The sequence below is a fragment of the Engraulis encrasicolus genome, chromosome 6 (assembly GCF_034702125.1).
Source record: "Engraulis encrasicolus isolate BLACKSEA-1 chromosome 6, IST_EnEncr_1.0, whole genome shotgun sequence".
In the NCBI taxonomy this organism is placed as follows: Eukaryota; Metazoa; Chordata; class Actinopteri; order Clupeiformes; family Engraulidae; genus Engraulis; species Engraulis encrasicolus.
The window spans coordinates 31374495-31400598 of record NC_085862.1 but is presented as its reverse complement, the minus strand read 5'-3'; the positions used below and the strand labels follow the sequence as shown (position 1 = coordinate 31400598).

The 26104-nt window shown below is 47.2% G+C and overlaps 1 protein-coding gene across 1 annotated transcript; it reads right to left on the bottom strand.

Moving 5' to 3' along the window:
• Positions 1-849: 849 nt before the first annotated feature.
• Positions 850-23243, bottom strand: ivns1abpa (influenza virus NS1A binding protein a). Its single transcript, XM_063201262.1, has 15 exons — positions 23043-23243; positions 12278-12519; positions 11745-11879; positions 10575-10744; positions 9721-9796; positions 9146-9319; positions 8197-8322; positions 5907-6014; positions 4362-4488; positions 3889-4116; positions 3033-3154; positions 2800-2926; positions 2356-2487; positions 1804-1977; positions 850-1210 (listed from the first exon to the last, which is right to left on the bottom strand). The coding sequence occupies exons 3-15, from the start codon at positions 11853-11855 to the stop codon at positions 963-965; spliced, it is 1923 nt and encodes a 640-aa protein (XP_063057332.1). The 5' UTR covers positions 11856-11879; positions 12278-12519; positions 23043-23243; the 3' UTR covers positions 850-962.
• Positions 23244-26104: the final 2861 nt, after the last annotated feature.

Sequence of the window (26104 nt, the reverse complement as noted above, 5' to 3'; positions counted from 1 at the left end):
TATCCTTCTCTTTCCACAAGCTGTCCCTCACCCAACCATGCCTTCCTCAGCTTTCTGTCTGTCACTGCACCACCCCTGCAAGAATTCTGCAAAAAACCTTTTCAACTCATTTCATTTTCTTCAAAAAACAAACAAAAAAACAACTGCACTAAATGTATTAAAATGTTGGCATTCTTTTTTGTTTTAGTTTAACAGAAAATGAGAGAAAACAATATATACAGCACGGAAAAAAACTGAAAATAATATGCAATATGCAAGGCTTTCAAGTTGCTTTCTGCAACCCCTCCCACCCCCCTATACACTAAAATGACCCTCCCCCCTCCCAACAATCAGCAGGCCTTCACTGAAGATCCTTGACACTGAACACCCGTCACCCCTTTGCCCATCCCGCCAACATACAGACATCACGAAGCACGATTACGGTCACTAAGCCTGTTAGTTTGGAAAAAGGTGCCCCTGCGACCCATCCCTCCCCAGCTACCCCCCACCCCTTAACCCCCCCTCCCCAAACACACACACACACACACACACGCTGGGAGTACGCTTCCCAACACCATAGATCCTAGCCAATTAAAGACTTTGTTTGGTTGGCACTGTTGTAATTGCATCGCAACCAAAAAAAGAAGCAGTTAACTAACAAAATGTAGTCGGCAACTCTGATGTTTTAACTAGCCAAAATGTCATCAACTCCACCTACTAACTACTACTTAGAAACTTCCACGGCGTTTCACCTAACGTCAACGTTTTGAACCAACTATGGCATCATAATTAGAAGGTAACTAACCAAACTTGGATATCTAACCGAACTTAGTTAGCAACAAACTTATTTAGCTAATCGACTATGGAGTATTGTAAGTTCTGAACCATGTTGTTGGGAAGCGTAGTCCTGACTGACTGAGTGAGTGAGTGACTGGCTGGCTGTCTGTCTTGTGTGGCACTGCACGGTGGGCGTGTGTCTCGGCTCATGCGGAGGCGAGGCAGGAGGTCCACTCGTCCGCCTCCAGGTCGTACATCTCCATGGTGTTGAGGAACTCGTTGCCGTCGAAGCCGCCCACGGCGCAGATGAGCGTGCCCAGCAGCGCCACGCCCGCGTTGCTACGCGCGCACGTCATGCTGCCCAGCATGCGCCACTCATTACGCGCCGGGTCGTACACCTCCACACAGCGCAGAGCCCGCGAGCCGTCGAAACCGCCAACCACGTACAGCTTGCCTGGTTGGGGAGACACAGGGGAGGATTAGTTAGTAGTTATACCCAGATCCAGTTATACCATCCACCACATGTATAGCTTGCGTAGGAAAAGGGACTGCACATTAGCAATGCTAATTGGGTGAGTCTTCAATCGGGCAATATATGCAGGCAGTCACAGAGGTTTCAGTGGGTATTGTAATTTAGTTATGACTGCGTCAAGACAAACCTTACAAAAGCCAATTTAACTGTTACAAGGGGTGACTCATAATGGCTTTAAAAGGTTCATATTCCATAACATCACAGGTGTAGCCACAGATTCGCTAGGCTTCTGCCAATCAACTCATCAATCGACTGACTGCGCAAAACATTAGCCCTTTCCACATTGAATTTTGATGCAAAATAACTCTTTGGTGATTTTGTTTTCCTAACAAAATAAAGGAAATATGTCTGCTTTTCCAGCATGTGTCGCACAACTCAATTTTTAACCATGTTCATCAAAAAAGTTCTATCTTGGATGAAAAAGCCCTACACCAAGAGCAAGGGTAACTGTCATTCGAAACGGCCAAATGGCAATAGACCAAGTGAACCAAGTAGGTCCAATGGACATAAATTACCTTCATAGACTGTGACTCCAGCCCCGCGGCGAGCCACGTTCATGGGGGCGATGAGCGTCCAGGTGTTGTTGTCGGGGTTGTAGCGCTCCACGCTGTTCAGGCAGTTCCACGACTCCGCTCCTCCGATGGCATACATGAAGCCGTCCAGCTCACACACGGCCGCCTGGTGCCTCCCTGAAGAAACCACAACAAACATCCATGGGTCAAGATGGTCTTGGTGTGTGCTCATGTTCTTCACCACATTGGTAGTTTGTCATCCGTCATGTTTGTCCAAGTCGCTTTGGAAAGAAGTGACTGCTACATATAATATATTGCAGAAGAGCGTTTCTCAATGGGGGCTCTACAGCCCCCCAGGGAGCATTAGGGAGCACTTGGGAGGTGTTGAGAAAGATACAGATGAGGGGGTGGTGCTTAGCAATTGGAAGGCATTAGTCCATTTTATGTTTTAATACTATTCAGAAAAGATTGAGAACCACTGATGTAGAGCATAGTTCACTGAAGAACATGCACCTGCTTTGTGAGCGAGTGAGTAAGAGAGAGAGAAAAACTTACTGATGTTGAGAGGGGCACAGCTGTTCCAGAGTTTGGTGACTGGGTCAAAGGCGTCACAGTTCTTCAGGCCCTTCTGGCCGCAGGGGTCCGATCCACCCACAACATACAGCTTGTTGCTGAGGGAGCAGACGCCTGGAATAAAATCATCAAGGGATTTTGTTCAATACCAAAACCACTGCACAGATTTGAGGACAGCTCAACAACTACTATGGCCCTGCATAATCTTCTTGAAGACTACAAGTGGATCACACTGAAATTCAAGTCTGGGTACAGACAATTTCAAACTGAGGTTCGTAGCGACATTTTGAAACTGAAGACTATTGGACAAAGACAGTCTTTTGACTTTGTAAATATGTAACATAAAACACCCTCAAGTCCTCCTAACATTAAGGTGTTGTGCAAATTTGAATTGTCTTGTACAACAGTAAGGGCTTAGTTGCTTACCTGCGTTGCAGCGATTGGTCCGAAGCTCTGGCACCTGACTCCACTCATCAGTCGTGGGGTTGTAGGTCTCCCCACAGCTCAGCTCATCAGAGTGGCCATTGGAGCCACCCATCACGTACAGTTGCCCCTGATTGGACAAAAGAAAGATGGGCAGGTCAGAGAGAGTCCGGCCGAAAACTAGTTGAAAAGTGATATTCTGTGATTGACAGGCTAAGTAGCCAATAGGAATGTACCATGAGCACAGCCATCTGGAATCGAGCCCGAGGCGTGCGCATGGGGGCCACAAAAGTCCAGCAGTCATTCTTCAGGTCGTAACACTCCACAGTCCTCAAACACTCCTCACGGTTATATCCACCTAGACACACACACAGCGAAACAAAAACGCATTAGCTTACTGTGCAGTTAAGACATACAGACAGCCAAGCCACAGACAGGCAGACAGACAGACAGACAGACGGGCAGACAGGCTTAAATAAACATCAAAGTCACTTTGCCAGCGTCAGCTTTCTCTGTCCCTTTTTTGCCCAAAGCCCTGCTGCGTATGCTGGACTGGGTTCAGAGTGGCCCGGTTCACCCCTGAGGTGCTGGGCTGAGGCCAGACTCTACTGTAACTCCCCTGGCCTCAGGCCTACCCTGCTGGAGGACACATGGCACCAAACTCATGCTCACGAGGACTGGCAGCGTCATGCAGAAAGAGAGAGCGCGCCCGCAAGCGAGTGAGAGAGAGACTAGAAGACACGCCTTTTTACAGTTGGACCCCTATGGTGTTGGCTTGGCAGCATCTACCTTACAACCATTCTGTGTGCAAGTGTCTCCCCAACAAGATTCTTGTAGAGCCGATATCACAGTCCTAGCGTAGTAACAGATTTCCTCATTATTCCCCCTTAGATTTAATTGGCCTATTTTAATTGATGTCTAATGTGTGATTGTATACGTTTAAATCTGTCATGCAATGTTTATTGTAATAAATTTGTCTATTTGTATGCTACTGAAGCCCTAATTTCCTTTGGGATCAATAAAGTTGTACTACTACCACCACCACCACCACCACCACCACCACGACCATCACCAGCGTACTACTCTACTGACCTGCGGCGATGAGGCGTCCGTCCAGGCTAGCGGTGCCCAGTCCAGAGCGGGCGTAGTGCATGGGCGCCAGGGGCCGCTCCTCCTCGCTGCTGTCCAGCGGCCCCTCCCAGCTCATGCTCTTCAGCAGGCAGGGCGTGGCCGACGGGGAGCTCTGCGGGGAGCTGCGGCCGTGCAGGAAGATCACACACAGCATGCCGTCCAGCACCGCCAAGCACAGGTAGGTGTTATCTAGAGACAAATTACATGGGATTACTTACACTCATTACGTTTTCAAGTGTATATAGAAAGGTCTTACCTGTTAGGAGTGCATCGAACCGGGGGTCCAAAATTGTGATGCACCCAACTCATGACATGACACTCATACACAATGATTGGGTTCACATCTTTACAGCCCCACTTTTCCATCATTGCTACTAGACATTGTATAAGAGCATCCCAGAAGGGCAGGGCTTGTGCTGGTGCTGGTGACTTACTGGTGGTCTTCTCAGAGGCGATGTACTTCCACTCGTGCTTGCAGGGCTGCTTGGTGGAGCCGGGAGAAAGGGTGCCGGAGGAGCTGGTGCTCATCTGCCTGCTGACACTCTCACGAGGGGGCTTCTTCTGCACGGCACCAACACACACACACACACACACACAAAGTGTATAACGCTCATGCATACATGCCACAGCCACAGCCACAACCACAGCCACACACACACCACCACACACATCCAACACACGCTGTGTGTACTGTTGTGCATGTTGCACACACACACACACACACACACACCTCCTCTGCAGGATATATTACACATGCACACACGCACCATGTAAAACTCATGTACGCCATGCACTCAGACTTCCAAGCAACGCACAAAGTTCTTCTAAAGGGCACATGCACTCAAAAGTAGGACGCCATGTGGTGCACGCTACAAACGCTCAACTCTACTGCGCACACGCACGCACACACACAATTCCTGCCAAATATTCATTTATTCACCGAGATGGAAGGCCTTAAGCTAAACTATGTGGAACACAGGCAGGTCTACAATACACGGTCAGTAACACTCTGGGGGGCTCTGTTTAATCACCAAATCATCTCCCTTTCACACAAGCTGCAAGACGAAGGCTTTGTATTTAACTCAAACTCTGAACTCCCACTGCTTACAGCCATTACCAACTCATTTTTAGAAACACCTCTTAAAATCCTACTGTTAAAGCAATAGCACCCCATTTCTGGAAATTAACACACTTTAGACTTCCCCCTCGAGAAATAATAATAAAAAAAAAATTTTCACCCTTCTTGTTCTCAGTCATTCTTAGTCGGTTGATATTACTTCTAGTTTCAACATACAGTAGCAATTATCATTGAATCTTATGGTCTCATGCGATTCAATAATACATGCTAGCTTGGAGGTAGAATGTATTGTCAGACTCAGAACGGCTGGAAGTACAGGAGAAAGGTAAAACCAAATTGTTCAACTCAAGGAAAGGTGGAAAATGAGCCGATTTCCAGAAATGGTACGGCATCGCTTTACCAACCAAATTCGGTTTATATACTCGGTTTATGCTAAGGGCCAACATTAGCATCAAGCGAGCCCTTTCAGCTTAAGGCTTACATTATGCCTATTTGTAGTGTTTACGAGCACTAACTGACATGGGTCCAGTCGTAAACAAGTGACCCATGGTGGCCCAGAAAGAGGCCGGGGCTTAGCATCTGACCTGGCCTCTCCTAGCCCATACATCTGGCCCCCTCTGGGGCAATACGAGGCCTGGGTGTTTAAGAGGAGTGGCTTATTGCAACACCCTGGCCATTTGTAGCCATGGTTGTAAATAAGTGTCAGTGGCAGGGATGTGGGGACTTGTTAAAGAGTATGACCGCATGTGTGAGTGTGACTGGGAAAGTTTGTAGGTATACAGTGGTAAGATCGCTTAATTAACAAAGCCTAGCCATTTGGCTTAGCCCACAGCCAGGCCCAGTCTGCCCTGGGGCCTGCTTCCTCTAAGCCAATCCCGGTCTGGCTTGTTGGCGTGTGTACCTGCACAAACTGGATGTGATCTTCCTCAGCGCCGAACACCTCAACCTGGCCGTCCAGCACAGCCCTGTCCAGGAGCTTGTGGTCGGCAGAGTAGTACAGCGTTTGCACCTGTAACACACACAGCGACACAACAACCCATGTGGCTGTCTCCCTTGGCAACAGAACACCCGCCTCAGCAACAAGGCAACAGGGGGGGTGAGGTGAAGAGGGTAGGGGGTCTTGAGTCTGCAGTCGCCATCTTCATGGGCACGGTAGAATGGAGCTGATGCTGGAAGAGCTTCTCTTTTTTTTAACAGGAGATCACACCACACAAACACACATGCACTTTCACATATACACACAAGTCTTTCGCTGCTGCTCCTGCTGCTACTGTTGTTGTCGTCGTCGTCGTCGTCGTAGTCATCACTGTGGTTGTTGGTCATCTCCAGGGAAGCTACGCTGTAAACACACTCAGGACACCACATTCCCGTCACTATAGTGCATCCTGGGAGATAGTGTTAACAGGAAGAAGTACTACAGCACAGCAGTCTCTTGCTGCAAACACACATCACCATCATCTTAGCACTGCAGGCACTGTGGCAAAACAAGGGGACATCTTCAGCCTTGCGTTGCATCTTCTGTACGCTAGAGGAAGTTGTATAGTTCCGGTGGTTCCTGGATCCAAAGAGCGCCATCATGGTCGACGACTACCAATCGACCTTGAAGTCTGGAATATTCTGTGAGGGTTCAGTTAAGGGGTTTATCTTTTTCAGCTTCCTAACGTTTGGTCGCTTTCCCCGTCCGCAAAACCCAAAACAAAATACCACAGCAGATACACACTCCGCTCAGCTGAGAGAAAAAAAACAATAGCACTTCAACAAAACGAGATGGTTAAGATTAAATCCAGGCTTTTGGTAGCCATCTTGGGGTGTTGATCTTCACAGGCACACCTTGTCTTCTTCACACTTCTTCGTTTCTTGCTGCTTCTCTGGGCAAGTTCTTATCCGGTAATCAGTTCTAGCACTAGTGTGTATGCATGGGTTATATATGTGTATGTGAAAGACCGTAAAAACTATGTGAGCATAAGACTACTTAAATCGGACTATGCCCAGGAGTTAGTTTCTAGGCAGACGTTCACATACATATTAACCAAAGCCGATTGTTCCCTGCCGCCACTAACGCCTGATGCAATCAGACATATGATGCAAATGGGAGACGGTTATTACTCCTCATGACTTACTCATTGGTGGTTTAAGCTTCACCAAGACCCTAGCGAGAGCCAGAGCTGGTAAGCAGCTTTACCAGTGCCTCATTCAATATTATTTTGCCTTTTAATTTTGTAAAACCAAGCTAAATTTCGCCTTGTTCTTTACGTGTGTGGGTAGATATGAGTGAGTGTCTAAACCTGTGCGTGTTGCAGAGCATTTGAGAGCTAGAGAGAAAGAGAGACAGATGGGAGCCCAGCACTCCTGGGTTGCTGAAGCCCTTTCTCCACCTCCCTCCCCCCTCTTCTCTCTCCCTCTCTCTCTCGCTCCTTTTTTTCAGTCGTTTCTCTGACTCATTACCCTGCTGGTGTCAGCCTGGTCTCCTGGAGTCTTGCTTGGCCTGCAGCTCATTGGCTAACGCACCTAAAGAAAAGATAAATCAAGCGGGAGGAAGAGAGCTGTTAGTGTTGGTGACCACAGGTTCAAACACACACGCTCACTCTCTTACACACACCCACACACACACACACGCCCCTGTTCAAGAGGAGGAGAGAGACAGCGAGAGGTTAGTGATACCCATCACCTTTTTTTTGTGCTCATTTCTGTCTGCATACGTTTACGTGGCAGACATTTACACACTTGAAAAAAAACGCCAGCAGAACAACACACAACTCAACTCTCAGCTCTCTTTCTGCTCACCTGGACCAGTGTGTGTACAGTACAGCCTGTGACTGTGTAAAGTAAAGAACACACACACACGTATATACATGTACACCATGTGACATTGTGGGAGCAGCAGTAGTGAATTTAAAAAGGCAGTGATTCAACAGTTTTGAGGAGAGAGAAAAAGAGACTAGTCAAACTCCTGCGACAGAGTTAACCGTTCATGTACCTGCACGTACAGTATACGCTCTCATAGGGACCCTGCCTTCAAGAGAAGGAGAAGAGAAAGCAAAACAAAAAGTAGAGGCATACAGAGCCACACACACAAAAACACGCCTAACCATAATCAGAAACCTCCATAAACATGACCCAAAAGAGGGCACAGACACATAGAAATGTTGATTGAAATGGGCGGGGCATTGGGCGCTGGGGCACATACTGACCTCCTCCATCAGTCTCTCCAGAGGCTCCCCGTTCTCCCACAGGCTGCGCTGCACCCACGAGATCACCTTGGAGTACAGCTTCCCGTTGCTAGGCAACATCAGGTTGTCCTCCAGCATCACCTCCAGCTGCGGCAGAGACGGCAGAGGGTTGGAGAAGAAGGGATGGGGAAAAGCGGGGAAAAGAGAGAGCGAGAGAAAGAGAGAGAACAAAATAGCGAGAGAGTGAAAGAGCGAGAGAGTGAGAGCGCACATTAGGAATAATCAGAGGAAGACGGACAGCTAGTCTTTACTTTCGTGTTTTTTATTCAATGCACGTTCGTCATTCCTACGCAAATCGAATCCATCACACTGACCAGTCATGCACAATAAAATATTTGAAAGAAATATGCTCTGCTTAATTGCTAGTGGTGTATTAACATCACCAAGTCCCCGCTGCAATCTACCGCAAGGTCTGTACACAAATGAGCACTGCATGAAGGTTTAAACCGAGGCCGTAAACACAGGTACACAAGACGGCTAAGCACAGCAGCTTATAAAGGCTCATCCTCAAATAACACACACATACAGAATGGAAGCCAGCCTAGAGATGCAGGAGACGTCTGCTCTAATTTTAGCCCACTGGTCCTAGTTATGAAACTGGAAGGAATACCCTTACATAGGCCAGGTGAGGGCCACTTGCATAAAGGCATTATCCTTTTGGGGTGATTTCAGCAGGTGTTTCCACCTTATAATCCATAGCTACAAGCTACAATGCACCAATTACAATTAACTACAATTACAATTACTATTTTGCTAACGGTTGCTAGTGCTAAATCATTCAGAAGGGCAGCCTAACCTGAAGTAGAAGACTGAAAATTCTGTGGGAGTACGACAAACATTGAAATGTGCAGGGAAATAAAGGTGGATACTCTGAGTCTTTCAGTGCAAGTGAATAATCTGGACTCTTCACCTTGAGTCGGGGCAGTTTGAGGAAGTCGTCCTGCTCTGACACTTCCAGGAGGTGCTCCTGGATGAATCCGTCGATCTTGCCCAGCAGGCGCCCGTCGTTCATGCCGCTGGCAAAGTGCCGGTACGAGATGGCACTCTGGGCATCCATCTTGGACAGCAGGTAGTCGCCGCAGATCTGGCAACACACACGCACACACAACAAGAGAAGTCCAATGAATTAGACCTCTAACAAAAGCTAAACCTGTACACTACACTGTTAACAAAGTTCTTTTGGTTAATTGCTAATAAGCGTGTGCACACACGCATGCAAAACAATGAGGAATACTCTCCCTAATGATCCAATTTGTACATCCCTCTAACACTTCCAAAGCCCCAGAATGCACTGTTAACTGTGCTCTTAGATAATTGAGCACTGGGGGAATATAGAGGACGGGGTGTCACATCAAAGACACACAAATAAAATATGATTTAAAAAACATTAATACGAAAGCATGACTGATGTGCAACACGCACACAGGCAAAGACAGACCCAGCAGGAATTACAGGCATTTGACAGAATATTGTTGCGACACCCACCTGCTTCACTCTCTCCATCTTAAGCCGCTTGGCAGCAGAGTAGACCTCCTTCACCAGTTCCTTGTCAGCCTTCAGCCTGCAGGGGAAGCACCAAAGGGGTTAGGAGGGACTCCAGAGGCTATGCGTCTGTTTACCTGACAGTAGCTAACTTCCTGAGCACTGTGGCGTATCCTGCTGCAATTCAACTTAACTTTACAGGTAAACACGAGAGGCATGAAAGCTCCCTCAGGCCCCGTCATCAGGCAAGATCCAGCCAACTGAAAACCAAAAGCCTTTTTTGGGGGGGAACAATTAGATTGATTGATTGTTTACATTTATTGCCATTTCACCAGCTATGGCTATATCATGGCCAATACAGATAGAAAAAAAAAAACATTACATCACATAAAAAAAATATACAACTGTATAAATTAAGAGATTAAATACGCTTCTTAACATCAATACATTCTAAAAAATTCGGGAACAATTCGATATTTTCAGCAGCCAAGCAAACTGTCTGGGCAGGTATGTGGCAAGTCAGAGAAAGGAACCGTGTGTCATCTGGCATCACCAAGGTACTAAACAAAGTTAAGTGATGATAAACCTGGCTAAGTTAACCTACATGAGGTCGTAAACATTCTAATAAATCATCCACAGGTGTCATTTAGCTAAGAAAATAAGGACTACAGGCTCTTCTATTACGCAATTTACAACTACCTCAAGGTTAGTTAAACTTGCTTTACTACTTAGCCAAGTTCTTGGAATACTCTGCAGGAGAAAAACAAACTCTGGTCCATGCTGGTCCTACTCTCAGAACAAAAACTAGAATGAACGGGCTTTAACCAGTCTCAACGTCACACACACAGTGTACTTACTGGGCAGTGTATGCGTAGTTGAGCAGCACCTCGACGGCCTGAGGGTCCAGGTCCTCGAACTTGACGTGGGCCACCCCGTGGGGCTCGGCGTCACTGTTGAAGATCTCAAACAGGTACGGGCTGCAACATGCCAGCACCGCACGGTGCGCCATCAACTCATGACCACACACCTGGATGGAGACACACACACAAAAAGGTGAGCAGAGAAACGTCACCATTAGTCCTCACGAACATCACACACACACCTCTAATAATCAACTACAAGTGAAGATGTGAAAATATGCATTAATCAAGGTCAGGTGTACAGGAAGCATTCAGTAAAAAGTTAGAATGGGTTTGAGCTCTAAAGAGGACCAAGGCTCCATAAAAACTCATAACAGATTTATCCATATACATACTTCATGAAAAATTTGAATTGCTTTTTAAATTCTTCATTCCACTGACACTGACAATTAAAAGGGTTTATGTTTGGCTGTAACACCACATCCAGACACAGCCTTTACAAAAGTAATCAGAGCCGCCGGGACCATTTTCCGCACACAAAGACACTAAACACACATCAGCATCAGCATTGGTGAACAGGTGAACTTGATCCTGCAGCACTACCTGGAAGCCAGGGCCACTGTGACATACACTTACACTTGGCCGCATTGTGTTCCTTCACAATGACTCAGCCTTGTTGCCGAGACAGCAAGCGACAAGCCCCAACAAGGTGAATGCTGCTGCTGCTGCTGCTGCTCTCTCTCTCTCTCTCTCTCTCTCTCTCTCTCTCTCTCTCTCTCTCTCTCTGCCTCTCTCTCTCTCTCTCTCTCTCTCTCTCTCCTCTCTCTCTCTCTCTCTCTCTCTCCTCTCTCTCTCTCTCTCTCTCCTCTCTCTCTCTCTCTCTCTCTCTCTCTTACGCTCTCTCTCTCTTTCTCTCTCTCTCTCTGGTGCTCTCTCTCTCTCCCTCTCTCTATCTGGTGCTCTCTCTCTCTACCTCTCTCACTCTCTCTGCCTCTCTCTCCCTCTCTCTCTGTCTCTCTCTCTCTCTGGCGCTCTCTCTCTCTCTCTCTCTCTCTCTCTCTCTCTACCACACACACACACACACACTCTCTCTACCACACACACACACACATACACACACTCTCTCCCACACACACACACATACATACTTCTCTCCCACATACGCACCTGTAGTCTGACGTCACAGAACTGGCCGCTCTTGCGAAGCGCATTCATCTTAGCCACGGTGGAATCCAAAAAGCTTTCGTCCTCGAAGATCAGATAACCGTTAGGAATCATTTTCACACTGTTTAGAGATTAGGCCTAAGTCGAGAAGAGAAAAGGAAAGAAAAAGAACAAAGACGACATGCTTTTATTTTCACATGTGTTTTCCAGATCACATTCAACTTCCTCTTAAACAGATATCCACATCACAGACACACGGACAGTGTCTTACACACATCAATGCGTAAAAAGCATATAACTTAGTCATTGATCGGCAGAAACCCTGTATCTGCATTTTGCAATTGCAATTATTTATGCATTCTTAAATATATATACATAATGAATTACCGGTAGTTTCTGAAAGGTGGAGATATGAGGTTTCTGCGTGAGAGTGACTATATCCTAATTACATAATTTCCACAGAGGAATATTGTGTGAATTTGAAAGAGGCACGTACGTGTGTGTGTATTTTCGCTGACAGTTCATTGGGGCCTTACCTGAAGAAAATTGAAGACTCGGATAGAATGACACAGAGCTCGGAGCAAGTGACAAACTGAAAGTGAACCTCTCTTGAGCACACCGATGTGTGTGTTGTGTGTGTTTGTGTGTGGGGGGGTCAAATGGGTGGGGGGCAGCCGCACCAAGGCAAACTATCAGGCTTGAAGCGACTGGAATCAAGTCCTTGGGATCCCGTTGGCTATAGAGTCCAGTTTTTTCTGTGAGGCTCGTTCATTATAAACTGTGGAAGAGACAGAGAGGGGAAAAAAAGAGGCAGAAGGTTAAGGTGTGAGTCTTTTTTTTTTTTTTTACTTCAGGTGACCTAAGCAGGCTGTGGACATCCGGAAAAACAGGCATAGCCATACCCATCAAACACCCAAATCTAAAAATTATAAATTACATTTCGCAAAATCTCTGCATTTTAATGGCCATGCTCGTTTTTCATGGGGAGTCTGCACATTTTATAACATTTTCTCCCGCTCTGCTGTTCATCACAAATGCACATTATTAGCAAACTTCTTTTTTTCCAGTAGGTTTTAGGACAGGAAGAGGTCATCTCAAAAAGCACTTAATGATGACCGCTGTTGGTGTGAAAAGAGGCCATTCTGCCGGGTAGCTGACCCGGGGCCACCGCGGCCCAGTCTGGTAGTCTGATGTGCTTCCCTTCTCTCGTGCCCTAGAAGCCGCCAACATGGGCCTAAGGACTCTGGCTGATCCCAGATTACGACTGCCGTGTACGCACAGGCGAAAAATAACCTGCCCGCCGCTCGCTTCGCTCGAGAGGCTGCAGAGATGTCCCAACATGTTCCCGGCCTTTCTTAAGCCTACCATAGGCCTTAACACACACACACATACACACGCCTACAGGAGTGTGTGGAGAATAGACTAGACGAGTTAATCCGGCTCACTCCTCCTCATGCATGGCCTCACGCTTTGCACACATGGCCCCGCAAGCACACGCTAGGCACTGGCACACACACACACACACCAAACCTCAGGGAGGTGAAAAATAAAATTCAATTCATCAGCAGAGCAAAATGTTCCGCACTGATGTGGCTCCATCACATTTTAATAAAAGCCAAATGAAGCTTCACGTTGCACGAGCAATACTTACTGACACGTGTCTGGCTCCACTGAGCTCACCAAGCAGACAGACACGGCATGGCATGCCACGCTACACTTGTCTTCCGCATAGCCATGCACTAACATGGACACACGCACACTCCCAACACACCCCCTCATAGTTATAGTTCGCCACACCCTTTTCTGCCCGGTCCCCAAAAATCAGGACACCCTGTACTTCCATAAAAGGGCCCCGACTCCACCCCGTTCTCCCCCTTTTCCCTGCCCCTCTCCCCTTTTGCCCCTCTCTCGCTTGCTCGTGCACACACACGAAATTTGCAACCTCTCCGGGAGGGGTTTTACAGGCAGGACTGGAGTAACAGCAGAGAGTGATAAATCCGTCAGGAATTCCTCAAAATACATCGCCTTCTCACACGCACACCCCCACACCCACCACATGCCCCGAGAGGCTACAGCAGCTGTAGTCGAAAGGAAAAATACTAGACACAAGACACACACACGGCAGTCTGTGTATGAACTGAGAGTGCCATTTTCCCTGCTTCCCTTTTGACTTTGTTGTGCTTTGTTCATGCCCTATGGTTGCCAAGTCAACAGTTACCAACCCTTTCATAAGGACACTTACTGTCCTGAATGAGTGCTGTGTGTGTGGTGTGGCAAGAGGCTACTAGCCATGTTAAAATCCCATGCTCCAACCTCAGACTTAGCAGAAGCAGAGAGCCATGTCATAGTGCCGTGCCAACATAACAGAAAGGAAAGAATAATTGCATGCCTTAAAAATAAACAAATGCATAAATACTAGTGGTGTCAACAACGATCGATTCGGCGATGCAATCCAATGCGGGGCATGGACAATCCAGAAAGTTCCAGAATCGATCCGGCAATTTTTTTAAGTTTCAATTACTTCCATGGATATTTCGGGAGCAAATGAATGTTAAATTAAATAAAAGCACTTCAAAACATTGCAAGACTGATACAGAAAACAGCCAATAAATTGTTGCAGTATCTGACTACTTGTATTGCCTCATCATGACTGATTAAACATTTGCTTTGCTTTCAGTAGAAATGTAATGCATTGCAATGCATTGTACAATTAAATCGTATCGGATCGCATAGAATCAAAACCTCCCGAATGGTGATCGAATCGGATCGTGAGTGCCAATCCACACCACTAATAAATACTAGCCCAGACGTGGGCAAACTCAGGCCCGGGGGCCACATGCGGCCCGCTCTGCCATTTCATGCGGCCCTCAGAGCCTTTCCCAGAAAAAAAATGCAGACTCATATGGTCACTCATTCTTCAATGCGCTACCTAAAACAAGCGTCTTGGAAACCTAAGATCACTTAAGTCTACATCTAGATACAATTAGCAGGAAGGGCATAACTGACAATGGTGTAATTATGCTGCCGTACACCAATTCTTATTATTGGCACGGGCAAGTTGCCTAAGACATCAACTTTCAACTTTTTAAACCCAATGTGGCCCTTGAGCCAAAATAATTGCCCACCCCTGTACTAGCCCCAAGCATAGTATAGTGCCCAATGCCTGATTTCAGGCACCATGCTTGAGATGTGTAACTTAGTGCTTGCATCTGTGCAGTACAACCACAGCAGATCAAGACCAACTCAGTCAGGAGGAGCACTTAAAGCACAGGCCAGCTCAGCACTGTACTGTAGATGGAGGCCCCATTAATAGCTAAAACAGAAGCCTTCACCCCCCCACCCCACACACACTGCCTCCCCAGTCCCTGGGGCCTTATAAACACACTAACATGACTCACAGACTTCTCTACTGGCCCACATCCCAATGCCTCCGGAACTGGGTCAACAAAACTCGGCGGAGCGGCGGCCTTGACTGACCAGCCCTCGCCGGACAGAACCCACCTCTCCTAGTGGTGTCTGGGTTGGCACGGCAGCAGGCGCGGCCGGGGTCAGTGGCAGCAGGGAAGAGCTTCCATCATCCAAACCCCCCTCCAGCACAAATATTAAACTGGGCATGGGGTCAGTAGCGGCAAACTGCCTCCCCTCACCCCAGATGGGCAAACACACACACACTGGCCTTAATCTCTCGCATACACACAGCTCCACAGATTCCGAATTACGGATGCTGACAGAATGGTCAACTCCTCACACTACAGACACATGGCTGTGTGTTTGTCATACACACACACACAACAATGTCCTTATTTTGTTGCTCGCCTTGGCTACTGTTACGTGCAGCATGAACAAAGGAGAAGTCAGATGGAGTGGTGTAGGGACAGAACGGATGCCGTTGAGAACCAGCGTGGACATTTATAGAACAAACAGTGTGAACTGGTCACTTCTGCAAACCTCTCCCATCTCGCACGCTCCCAGTGTCTAGCTGTTGGTCTCACTGTTCCTACCCATGTCACTGCCATTCCTGTCCCTTCCATCTGAAATGCCACACTCAGCGTTTAGTGTGCATGTGTGGAGAGGAGCCCGCTTGCTGGTGCGCTGATCAGCAGACATGTGCTTCTCTACGCTCCGCCAGAGACGGTCTTATACGAGACGAATCACTCATGAAACCTTCCATAGGAATGAACGAGAGCATTTGGCTACGCGAACATGGCGTTTGCCGGCGTCACTCCCACCTGTCCGGTAACGAGAGCCAATTGCTTGCTGAGCTGCGCTGTCACTTATCCAATCGTTTCGACGCCTCGACGCAAGTGCAAACGTAAACCTTTACGACTGCTCGTACCTAATCGGTTTGTTTGCTGGCGGCCATGTGGTTTGTTTGCCGTCCGTGGAAACTCATTGTGAATTGGGCAGAGAGCGCAACGCGACCATTAATCACCTTTCTGCGCCCATCCAAAATGCAGGTGCAAGACAAAGGGACAGATATAATCACGGAAACAAAACCGGCCGTGCATACATGTGCACACCCGTTGTGGTTTTTCTTATGGTTGAAAACAAATAAGTAAGAAAAAGCAAAACGGGAGCAAGTCTGCAAGACATTCAACTTTGATCAGTTCAGCTTTTTTTCTTATATTTTTCACCGTTGGTCAAAGCTATTATCAGTTTAGGCAACAACATGATAAAACATCAATTTTGAGGCAGGCTAGCCTACATCATTAATTTATTCAATAGCCTATTTTTTTATTATTATTACTGATGAGCAGGGACGACCATTGTGCTTACTGCGTTGGCTATCAGAAAATAAATCCAGTGTCTTTTCTGTACAATGACCGGAGAATGGATGCCCGTTTGACAGCCGGCCGGAAGAGGTGAAGTCCACGCAACTTGCTCCTACCTGCCGCAAAACAGAACGTTGTCGTGGAATGTGGCGCATGCGCAGATCAAAAATAGCATAAAGAAAAACGCTGTTTTAAAGTGTTACTTTCATGTTTCGGTCATTCTAAGACTGCCATTAAACCCAGTTTTTCATTGTGATTCCAACCATATGAGTTGTGTATCGCTGTGTTGTCCCACTGTCACACAACATTATTCCCCCCATTCATTCTTATATACCCCATCACTGACTAATCTCAAATAGTCAGTTTGAGGCGTAGCCAAGATGGCCGCCGAGTGATGGGACTTATGGGAACAGACTTTGGCTCCGCTCCAAACTGCAGTCACCTGAGATCTTCATGGTCTGTGGGAACGTGGCAGCAATTACGCTAATCGCAATCATGAGACCCCTCTCTATGCCATCACACACCCACCCCTATACACACACACTCTCTCTATACCAACACTCAGACACACACACCACAAGATCCTCCATCCCTTGCACAGACACGAAGCACACTGCCTCCAGACTCTTCTTCCCCCACTGAACTACATTTTGTTTCTAGAGCGATCTGGGTGGGGGGATGGGCGTGGCAGCGGCTGGCGATATTCCACTCCACATGAGCATGTGCAGCAACAGACAAGCGCGCAGCACTCCACGCTTAAAACTTGTGGGCGACATTAAATCGTTTCAACAGTCAGGAACACAATGTACAGACAGAGAGAGAGGTGTGTGTGTGTGTGTGTGTGTGTGTGTGTGTGTGTGTGTGTGTGTGTGTGTGTGTGTGTGTGTGTGTGTGTGGTGGCTGGCTCACTGATGTGGAAGGAGAAAGATGAAAAATTCATAGTGCACTGTACTAGGCCATCGTGTCACATGACCCACGGTATCTGGAGGAAAAAGGAAATTCCACAAGTGCCATCCTGTACCAACTCAAAAATGTGCACACACAAGATAGTCTGATTGTGCGTGCGGTACGCGTGAGCGTGTGTGTGTGTGTGTAGTGGAACTTTATGCAAGCTTGGGTAATTAGGAGGTTGAGGGCAATTGGCCTAGTGAAAGACTGGCCCCGTATGCCTGTGGCTGGCTGCCTGTGTGCATTGCATGTTATATTGCTCATTTCCCGACTAGGGTTATGCAACATCTGGCACACTGTGCTGTGCCGCGTTCTTCCTATTGCTCCACTCCTCCTCGCCCACTAGAGTACATCCCAGCATTCACCGCCCCCTCCGCCTCAGACACACTTTATATGCCGTTACCTAATAACTAACCCTCAGGTTTGCAATGTATGGAAATCATTACTATATTCTGAAAGAGAGAGGGAATGAAAGAAAGAAAGAAACTTTCTATAACAACTGCTTGCCCTTGGATTTCTTTTGCTTGACTGAAGGGCTAAGTTCACTTCGGATAATTAAGGCAGACAACAAAATATGTGGCACTGCTGCATTCTGAAATAAACACTGGCTTACGGCACAATACGCAACAGCCTTCCAAGCTGTGACCGCAGGCACTTTGTAGTTTTCCCTGTACTTTCCCACACATGCACGTGGCTGGTGAACTTCACCGATGCTGGGAATGGGGGACTTTACCTAACAAACATAACTCTCTCACAAAGACTTTACAAACACACATACACACAAACACAGCTCTGGCTGTGAAAACACAAGTGTAATGACTGATGTCCTCCTCTGCATCTACCCCTAGTCACTCCCCACACATCTCTGTCTGATAACAGGAGAGGGAGTGTTGTGCTGGCGATTACACACCAGTCAATCGCTACACTGTCATGCCTTCCAGCTGTCTGCTTTCTTAATCAAGGAGACAGACATGGTTCACAGAGCATAAAGATTGAGCTAGAGGGGGGCCTGCAGTTGAAACAGTGAGCGGACTTGCTAAACATGAAGCCAGAGGGGGCTATTGACCGACAAACATCTACAGTTAACCGGCCAGGGCCAGATACATGAGTGTGGTGGTGGGACAAGTGGGCTATTGTTTGAAGTGTAGCACATCACATTCTGTTCTGAAAATGCTGTCTCCCTCGTGCCGTGCCATTCAGATCCCACAACGCCTCCATCCAGACAGCAGCACACATGGGTCTGGGTGGCTGAAGGAGACTGTGTGCCAGTGACGTGCAGTGAAGGGTATGGTAGGGTAGGCAGTAAATATAGAATATATATCTATTTATATATATATATATATATTAACGGTGGGTTCGGTCCTCCCCAGAAAAAAATGTATTTCTTAGATGCAATTTCCTGCATTTTAACCAAATCTGGAGAGTCACTATCAGCTAAAAACTTTTACAAAAGACTAAAAACTTTGAACAAATAGTCCCCTTTCATGCAGATCTGAAATGTAACGTGTGTGTGTGTGTGTGTGTGTGTGTGTGTGTGTGTGTGTGTGTGTGTGTGTGTGTGTGTGTGTGTGTGTGGGGTGTGTGTGTGTGTGTGTGTGTGTGTGTGTGTGTGTGAGAGAGAGAGGGGGGCCTTATGCCACAAGGTATGGTTTGAATAGGCAAATAGGCCTATTCACATAAATATGCTGATATGGTCTTTAATGTGCAACAAATTAGTAGGCCTATGTTTCTCTAAATACTGTAAATATAAAGTAGGCTATAAGATGCCATCAGTGCTTAACCACCACAGCTCTAATAACTAAATAAGTAAATAGGCTACACTATTTAGACATTTGGACATTGTCAGTAGACCTAAATCTGAAACAATAAGTGAAAACATAATTTCAATTTCTTGAAAAGGCCAGCTACACTTATTTGTTTTGCCAAATGCCAAATTAGCTCCAGGACCTACTTTTGTACAACACCTTTAAGGACCTGTAGGCCTACATTTTACAATAATAATTTAGAAAGCTACAACATTTTGGGGGGAAAAGCTTTAACTTTTTGCTTTAGCAGTTGATTTTGTTGCTCTTCATGTTTATTCTGTTGCAAATGCCAGGGCGTTTTCACATGGATGGAGGGTGGCAACAGTGTACCTACTTTTGAAGATAAAATGTCTAGTTCACCAACTGTGAATCACACCATAGCATGTGAGGGGGAAACGATTTACATTTAGCAATAAACCAACCTAGGTAACAGCTCCTGCCTCACTGCCGCGTTTTGTGCTGATAATCAAACACTCACAGACAAGAAGGAAAGTAGGCAAGGGGGCGGGTTGCTTGCAAACATGACCCGTGCATTCAGACAGTATCGAGTAAACCAACGAAACCACTTCTGAGACTCATTCTTGTGCGTGATAGTATTCTCAAACACTTCAGCTACGGTTGTGCAAGGTGTTTCAAATAAAGTCAATTTGTGAGTGCGGAAGCACTCCGAGAAACCATCCCCAGTCAATCGTCCTGTTCCACGTTGATCTCGACTCGCACACCGCGCACTTCAAAAGAACGCAGCTGCACTTGCTAACAGGCTCCACACAACTCACGCATTGCGTAGTCATCATCATAATACATTAGGGAAATGGAGTCATGTCGTACGCTCAAAAAACAATCTCGCGTCCATAATAACACACACACGGTCTATTCATGTCCACCACCGCACAACCAATCTTCAATGTCAACACCCTGACAAACGGTGACAACAAAAGGCACCACGAAAAAACTTGAGCATGTTCATGTTAAAAGGCTACCCGCAGCATAATAATTAGATGAATCTTACCTTAAAGCAGAATCACAAGTAGGCTGTGTTTTTTCATGCAAGCTAGTTCCATTAAAAGCCCGGGTGGTTGACATGATGAAGACAGTTTTGTCCCAGTGCAAACTACTTGAAGCTGCTACCCATCTGATGTTGAATATTTCCACAATGCAGCGATTGCAAACGGCTCAGCTGTCTGTCACTTGAACCGTCTTTCTTGCTACTTCTCGGCATTTTTAAAAATAATAAAGACAAAAAGCCAAAGACTGCCATGTTTTCTTTCCGATACGGCTAGAGATTTGAACAAGCCTTGCCTTGCTAGTTGTTGCTATCATAGCTGCCTGTAGGGCAGAAATTGGCTACTAGGCCTACCTGAATTGTAACAATTTTTCATTTTGGGCGCTGTATTGGCTCACATACTCCCGCCACAGAGTAAAGGCTCTGCTTTTAGTCCCATTGACAAGCTATGTGACAACTTAATACGCATGCGCAAACTTCTACATTGACAGCATTGAAGGCAGGGTAGGCAGAGGAAAAGCTGCCTTACCGGGCTGCCTGGCTGGCATTCGAAAGCTCTGCTTTCAGCCTGTCTCTGCTACCAGCCGGGACTGCGCGTTGCCACGGCAACCTGCCCAAGCCTGAGCGCTTTGCTTCGTGCGATTACTTAGGTTTTTGATCGTTGTCCTGTGTATACTGTACTTTAAACAGCTCATAATTTATGCTGAATCAATGTTATTGTTGTGTAGGCGGCCTATGTGAACTCTGAAAAATATTTTTTTAAACACGTGTTAGTTTTTATTTTTAAGACATTTATCCCAGGGTAGGCACTGCCTACCCTGCCTACCCTGACCGCACGTCTCTGCTGTGTGTATTTGGGGAAGTTTGATGACTCACTGTTTCCTGGTTGAATCCTTCAAGGGAACTGACGGGGGTGTCATGCTAGAACAACGGAATCTGGCCTAAGGCGTTTAGTTGGAATAAAATTAAGCCTTTCCCTGCAAAGGATTACCAAAAAAAATCATTAACCTAACAATCTGTTTTAGTGTGCCGAAAGGCAGGGCCGCTAACTGCTTTGGCCAGGCCTGGGACAAAGTCATCTGAGAGCCCACCCCTAATCCAAAACATGCAATGTATTGAGAACGCAAATCTGGACCCAGGACAACTGACTCCTTTGCCCCCCTTGTCGGCAAGAGTCTCGCCTTCGTTGCATTTGTAACACTGATCATCTGTGAGTCAGCAGCAAGCGCCAAGGACACTGCACTAGAGCCAAATTCAACACTACCAAAAGCCAGGCGTCACAGCTGTAGCCATACTCCAAGAAAGCAGCGCACAGCGGCAGAACTGCATCAGGTGGCGACAAGGGTTTTCAAAATTATTGATATTCCAGAATCCGGATTGTGCCGGTTTCACGTGAACCACCGTGAATTTCCCCTCGCCAGGCAGGCAGAGGTCAAATTCTCATCGCGTGAGACTATTACTGACGCAGTCAGGTCCCCATACAGCGGACCTAGCTCGTGCCAGCACGAGATAAAGTGAATTCCTATACATATGATAACGACGAGGGCAACTAAAGGCTCTACAGACGTTTAACCCACTGCCTGCTTTCGACAATATTACAGTTGACCACCAAACGTAATTAAAATTGATTAGCAAAATCCAGACGTTACATCTTAGCCTCTTTTACAACACATGTTACAAGATCAGGATGACTTTGACCATTATGGCAGGGATGGGCAGTCAATACCCCCAATACTGCAATGAATGATATTATCAATACGATGGGGGAGAACATCTTCTTCTCTACAGTCTCAGCAGCTACCAGCACCCCCAACCCCCCTTCTTTGATACAACCCAAGTGGAAAGTGGGTCAGTGGGACTGAACGTTTCACTAACCGTAGTACCACCACCTCGAGGTAGCCTACAACACCACCACCGCGCAAAGGCAGTCGGCATCTGTCAAGAGATGGGCTTGGTCGCGTTGAGAAGGGAAGCATTGTATCATTGTATCATTGCATCATGTAATACTGATACGAGGGCTAACATAAGGATACTCCAAATATAATCCACGAATATCATTTTCATGTTCGTTCAATATCCCGCAGTGGTTTCACTCATCCACGGTGTCGTAGTGTTACATTTTGGTTACAGTAGTAGCCTAAAACGTTACAATGTCACAGACCAGCGTTCGTGTCACTGGCTAAGGTCAAAATCCAGTCCAAGTGAATTGAAACATTTTACAAAATACATCCATGTCAATTTGTAACAGGGCAACGAACATCAATTTCAACCCCTGTGAAATGCTATTCGAGATCAACTGGCAGCAGCTACATTAGCATGCCTTTGGCAAGCGCTTCATCACCCTCGCGCTGATGGCGGGAACCAAATATCGTGCAACTGCATTTCAGTCAGTCGTTTCGGTGGTCTCAAGTCAGTGGATAAAGACACAGATACATTATCCCTGCTGGGTAGCATTTGCTGGTAAGAGTACATTCATCATGTGAACTATCAGTTAACATCAATGAAAAAACGAATGTAACCCTTGCCCATGTCTGTAAACCCAAGCCCGAACGATACCACAGTTAACCACGCAACATCAACGTTACAATTGTCAGAAACCAAAAAACAATATTCATTCAGTTTGCGTTTATGGTGATAGTCCACCACCTTTTGATGTTTTAAGCATGGTGGCATTTTTACAGTCGTCATGCTCTCGTAGAAATACTAGTGGCAAGACAACGACAACCTCGAGTTACAGGGAATAAAGGTGACGACAACGTCAGTTCATTCTTACCTGGTCTGTTTGACAGCTGATGATGATAGACATATTTAAGGTAAATTCGATGCGGTCAAGGCGGGTGGCTGCAAACGAATGCGATGCGACTAGCACAACCTGGCTTTCTACAATGGTTCCTCACGGTGACAGCGTGTCCCACCTTCCCGTGAAGCGACTAGAGCAAAATGTGAATGTGTGCGTTGGCTGGCGTGTGGCTACGGCGCTCTTACAAAGCCGAAGCTGCTGGCACGTGTGATGTCATCACGCACAGCTGAAGACACGCCTGCGGAAAATTACTGAGCAGAGGCCTGGCTGCTGGAAGGAGATTTGAGAGTGTTTGTAGTTGATCTTCTGGGATGATGACTGCTGTGTTAAGTTTCACAGGAATGAATTGAACAACTATACAGCCTACTACAATGGAGAAATACAAGGAGTGCTCTCCTCAACAGATTAAATATGAAATTGACCAATATCTTACAGGAAAGCAATTCTATTTTTATGCAGCATTCATGTTCAGGGTAATATAAAGTAGTAGGCTATACGTTGGTGTGTGTGTGTGTGTCTGTGTGTGTGTGTGTGTGTGTGTGTGTGTGTGTGTGTGTGTGTGTGTGTGTGTGTGTGTGTGTGTGTGTGTGTGTGTGTGTGTGTGTGTGTGTGTGTGTGAGAAAGATATAGTGATAGGAAAGGCCCACTGCCGGCTCTGCGTTAATAAGTCCGACCAAGCTCTTGATCTTGTGACTCACCGGTGTACCAATGACGCTAACTGGCCCATTGCTGCCTCATTAATCTCATTGATTAATCACTGACAGAGGCACATGAACAGTGTGCCCGTGCGCCCTGCCTGCCTGCCTGCCTGCCTGCCTGCCTGCCTGCCTGCCTGCCTGCCTGCCTGCCTGCCTGCCTGCCTGCCTGCCTGCCTGCCTGCCTGCCTGCCTGCCTGCCTGCCTGGCTGCCTGGCTTCACTGGTCAAGGTGGCACTAAGCCTATATGTTCAAGACAAGAAGGGTGACTTTGCTACTTTGCTGCCCTTGCCTGTCTTAACAAGTCACACACTTCCAGTGCCTGGTCGGTCTGCACTCACGACTGAATGAACTTGGTGACTTTACGACTAGAAATCTCTTCACATACATCAAAGGGCCAATTAAAACCTGTTGGACAGCCTGGCTGGTCAGCAACGTTCAACACTGCTGCCATGACGACAGTTCCTTTTCATGTTGACTGGACGTTGAAGGCAACATGAAGGCATCTATGAAGGTGCCTTTGAAGACAGCTTTGTTTATTTGTCTATTTCGGACAAAGCCTATATTTTCCACCAACAGGTAAAAGTGATTATCACATTGGACAAAAAAGCTATGAGAAACACCACACACACACGTACTCGCGCGCACACGCATACACACACACACACACACACATGCGAATACATACACACACACACACACACACACACACACACACACACACACACACACACACACACACACACACACACACACACACACACACACGTGAATACACACACACACATAGACAGAGGGATGTCACAGCCTGTCCAGTGGAGCGAGTCACCAACACAACAGACCCGAACAGGTTTGTTATTTTGCTGGCCTTTTGTCCGCAGCTGAGGCGAGGGGGATTACACCTCCGGCCTTGTTTATACTGCAGGCCCATTGTTGGCAGAGGGCGGCCAAATTCCCAACCAGAATAACTGTTTGTTCTGCCCCATAGTCTGCCCATCCAACACCTGCACACACACACCCCCCCCCCAACACCCCCCCCCCCCCCCCCAACACCCCCCCCCCCCCCCCCCCCCCCCCCCCCCCCCCCAACACCCCCATCCCAACAAAACCTTAACCAACCCACCATCCCCACCTCGCTGCTTTGGTGTGGCCAGTGCCGCTGACAGCTTTGGCCGGTGCCGGGACAAAGTCATCTGAAAGGGTGCCCCCACCCCATACATACAGTGTAATGAGGACCCAAATTCTGCTGACAACCTCCCCAACTTCTCCCTGGGCCCAGGACAACTGACCCCTTTCTCCCCCCCCTACTGGATTCCCTGGGTGTGGCAGCCCAACAGAAACTGATGATCTGTTGCTAGGCACCATTGCGTTACGCATTCCCTCATGCGCCCCCCCTGAAAATCACGTTTCTCCCTCCCGTGCATCAGATTTCACCAGACTATTCGGCTTTGTGTCCTATGTTGCTGGCGCGCGTGTGTGTGTGTGTGTGTGCAAATGTGCGTATGTGCTTCACGGCCCTCGCGTTTTCACTCAGTGGAAAGTTCCAACTAGGAAGGAGAGATTGTCAAGTTGTTTAGCAAGACGGACATGAACTGTTAAATGCTTACACAGCTATACAGAAACACTTTCCCATATTCTGGCAATCAAACTCATAGTCAGCTTTGGTTGTCAATTTCTTTTCTTTTTTTTAAAAATATTTTCATGGGGCTTTTTATGCCTTTATTGACAGGATAGTATGATATGCTGACAGGAAATGAGTGGGAGAGAGAGATGGGGGAGGATTGGGAAATGACCCCGTCCGGACTCGAACCGGGGTCCCCATGGGCATGCAAGCCCAAATGTGGGGGGCTTAGCGCGCTGCGCCACAGCGCCCCCCTGGTTGTCAATTTCTGCACGTTTACTAGATGTACAAAGGAAACAAAATTACATTTCTCACCCTCTGACGCAAAGTCCACAGCGGACAAACATTAAAGTGCATGGCAGGACATTCACCACAAGCATCTCAACTCCCATCTCTCCATCTACATATCCATATATATTCATCCTTTCAGCAGACTATAGCTCTCCAACTGAGGTGTTCATTTCTACAGTCGTGCCCGCCGACAGAGGGGGACAAACAGGTATGTTGTCACAAACCCAGGGAGACAGGGCACCCAGAATTGCGTCCCTATTACATTGTATGTATTGGGGTAAAGGGGCCCTTTCGGATGACTTTGTCCTTGACCTGGCAAAAGCTGCCGGCGGCCCTGTCTACAGTGTTTTGAATGCCTGTGCTCAGGGGTGCCGACAGGGGGGGACAATGGGGAAAGTTGTCCCAGGCCAGGGAGAGAGGGGGCCCAT